We start from the raw sequence: 2,330 nt of genomic DNA, 5'->3' as shown, positions 1-2,330 counted from the left end.
CGCCGTGTACCAGCTCCAGGTCCCGCTGGCACCTGCTCCTCTGCTGCACCAGAGAGGTCAGCAACACTCAGGCTGCCAGTGTGACTCTAGGAAAGGGACACACCTGTCCTTCCCTTCATCCTGGACAGTGAACTGTCACCTTCATGCAGCTTGGGGAAGAAGGAAGACAGCAGCAAGAGCCCCATTTGCACCGACGCTTTCTCTCACATACACCAAGCTCTGCTTCCAGAGGGCATTTATCATTTTCGGCCTCTTTTGCATCCCTCAGACCCCAGCGCCAGACATACAGAGAAGCAGCAGCCTCTGACCATCCTCGCCCCCCCCAACCCCAGCATCCCCTCCCGCTCACTGGCTGCCCCTGTGGGGCAGGCACAGACATAACTACATGCTGACACAATCTTGTTATCGTGTAACCGTGCCCAATTTCTGTCCCCGTGCACTAATTCCCCGCCAGGCCACGCATTCGGAGACGCCAAATTCTTTCCCCGAAATAAGACATTGGGGATGGGGTGGAAGGGATCATCCACAGCTGTCCCCGTCCCCCACCAAGACTGCGGAACAGAGCAGCTAAGCTGCAGCTACAGCATGACATCTGTTTAACACAGCCGCCTGCTGCGCTCTGCTCCCCACCACCACCTCCTCCAGGGAGGACAGCACCCAGGGCAGAGGGTCTAGCCGGCCACCAAAAAGCATCACGGTGGCTTTGATGATGCCTTGGACCTGGAAGGAGCATCCCTTCCCCTGCTTGGAACGGGCACTGCATTAACTGAGCTCACTTCAGTATTTCAGCTCAGCCCCCAAGCAGAGGGTGATGCATCCAGGTTTTTAGGAAATATTTCTATTCAAATAAACAGAGGTGCTTCCACACCAGGGAGCAGTTCCTCCATGCGTGTGGCAACCTTCCTAGGCACAGAGAGAAGGGCTAACACCAGCCTTCGCAGGGCACTTGCAGAGGCACCAAGAGCTCTGCGGGAACATACAGCTTTTACCAGGTAAGATTTCTTTCCTCATCAATAGCCAAGAAGCCGGCGGCAAGGAGGGCGGCTCAGCTTTTCCACTCACACTTGTTCATTCTCATATCACCGGGGATTAGTGAGGACCCTGGACCTCCCCACGGACTATTCCCGCGTGTCCCCCCGGCAGCTCAGCAAGTGCAATTTCTGCTTTAGGCCTCTCAGAAGAACAAAGAGGAGATTAGCAGCAGATGCTGCTCCTTTGCCACTGCTCTAAGCGGAGAGAGCGGGATGCTTTGCATAAGCAAAGCTCCACTGCACACCGCGGCAGCCCCGGAGCGCTTGGAGCACACATCTGGCTGGGTGCACATCTGGCAGCATCTCCTCTCCCCTCCTTATTGCCAGAGAAGGGAGCCTCAAATCAGAACCAGCAGACATACTGAGACAGAGGGAATAACCCAAAGCGCTCAGGACAGATGTAGCAGCACGCTTCCCTCAGCTCAACGCATTCGCTCCAAAGTTAAAAAAAAAATCTACACCACACAGGACCAAGAGAGAAATCCCAGAAGCAGGCGACTGGAATGAGTTACCTGCTGCACTACAGCAGATCCCAGCGCCGCCTGGATTAATAGGAGAGTTACAGCCAAACTCCTTACAAGCCCCGTCAGTCCCCAAGGCGCAGTACAACTGCACAGCGCCGGTGGTCTTCGGCAGCCGCACGAGCTAACGGGCTCGGTGCAGCCCTCGGTGCACTGCTGGGGGAGAAAAAGGGCTTTTCCTAAAAGCCTACGGCACACAGGACAGGCTGTTTCCTCCCCAAACCAGCCCCAGCAGCAGGAAGTTAAATGGTTCTTGAGTTGGAAACAGAAGATGTAAGTAGCACTGTTTGGAAAACTTTGCCAGACCACAAGCAATGGACAAGCCTCAACACCAGGATTTGTTTTACTGGAAAGAAGGGGAGGGATTGGAGGCGGGGGGGGGAACCTCAAGTCTGCTAAAACATTCTCCAGTGCCGGTGCAGTGGCTCCTACCAGCGGTCACAACACAACATCCCAAAAAGAAGCAAGAACCATCCCCTTTTGGGTAAACCCGCGGCAAACTCTCTTACTCAGGTGCCCGCATCCCACTCCCTTCGCAAACCAAACCCCGGGTTGGGGGCGAATCTTTAAAATAAAAAGAAACAGCTCCAATTGACACCCTAAAAAGCAAAGCGGGGGTGGGGGGCGCAGATGGGACACCGGCGGACCCTCCGCGGCAGCGGGCTGAAGCCTTGATGGGGGGGGCGGCGGTTGCGGAGGGTGGGAGGCTTTAAAGAGAGGAGGTGAGCGGATAATTTGGCTCCTCCAGCTCAGCCTTCCCCCTCGCCGATAAGGGGGG

At 55.7% G+C, this 2,330-nt stretch overlaps 1 protein-coding gene across 1 annotated transcript in view; it reads right to left on the bottom strand.

Annotated features, from left to right (window-relative positions):
- Positions 1-345: 345 nt before the first annotated feature.
- The window catches only part of LOC104282425 (ejaculatory bulb-specific protein 1-like), an 8,482-nt gene continuing 6,497 nt past the window's right edge, over positions 346-2,330 (bottom strand). Inside the window, exon 4 of the mRNA XM_009880517.1 lies at positions 346-358. Coding sequence (XP_009878819.1) covers positions 346-358 — 13 coding nt within the window. The remainder of the gene's footprint in view (positions 359-2,330) is intronic.

The sequence above is a fragment of the Charadrius vociferus genome, unplaced genomic scaffold (genome assembly GCF_000708025.1).
Source record: "Charadrius vociferus isolate BGI_N301 unplaced genomic scaffold, ASM70802v2 scaffold12, whole genome shotgun sequence".
Taxonomy (NCBI): domain Eukaryota; kingdom Metazoa; phylum Chordata; class Aves; order Charadriiformes; family Charadriidae; genus Charadrius; species Charadrius vociferus.
The sequence above is the reverse complement of the archived record's forward strand: the minus strand, read 5'-3'. Positions and strand labels throughout refer to the sequence as shown.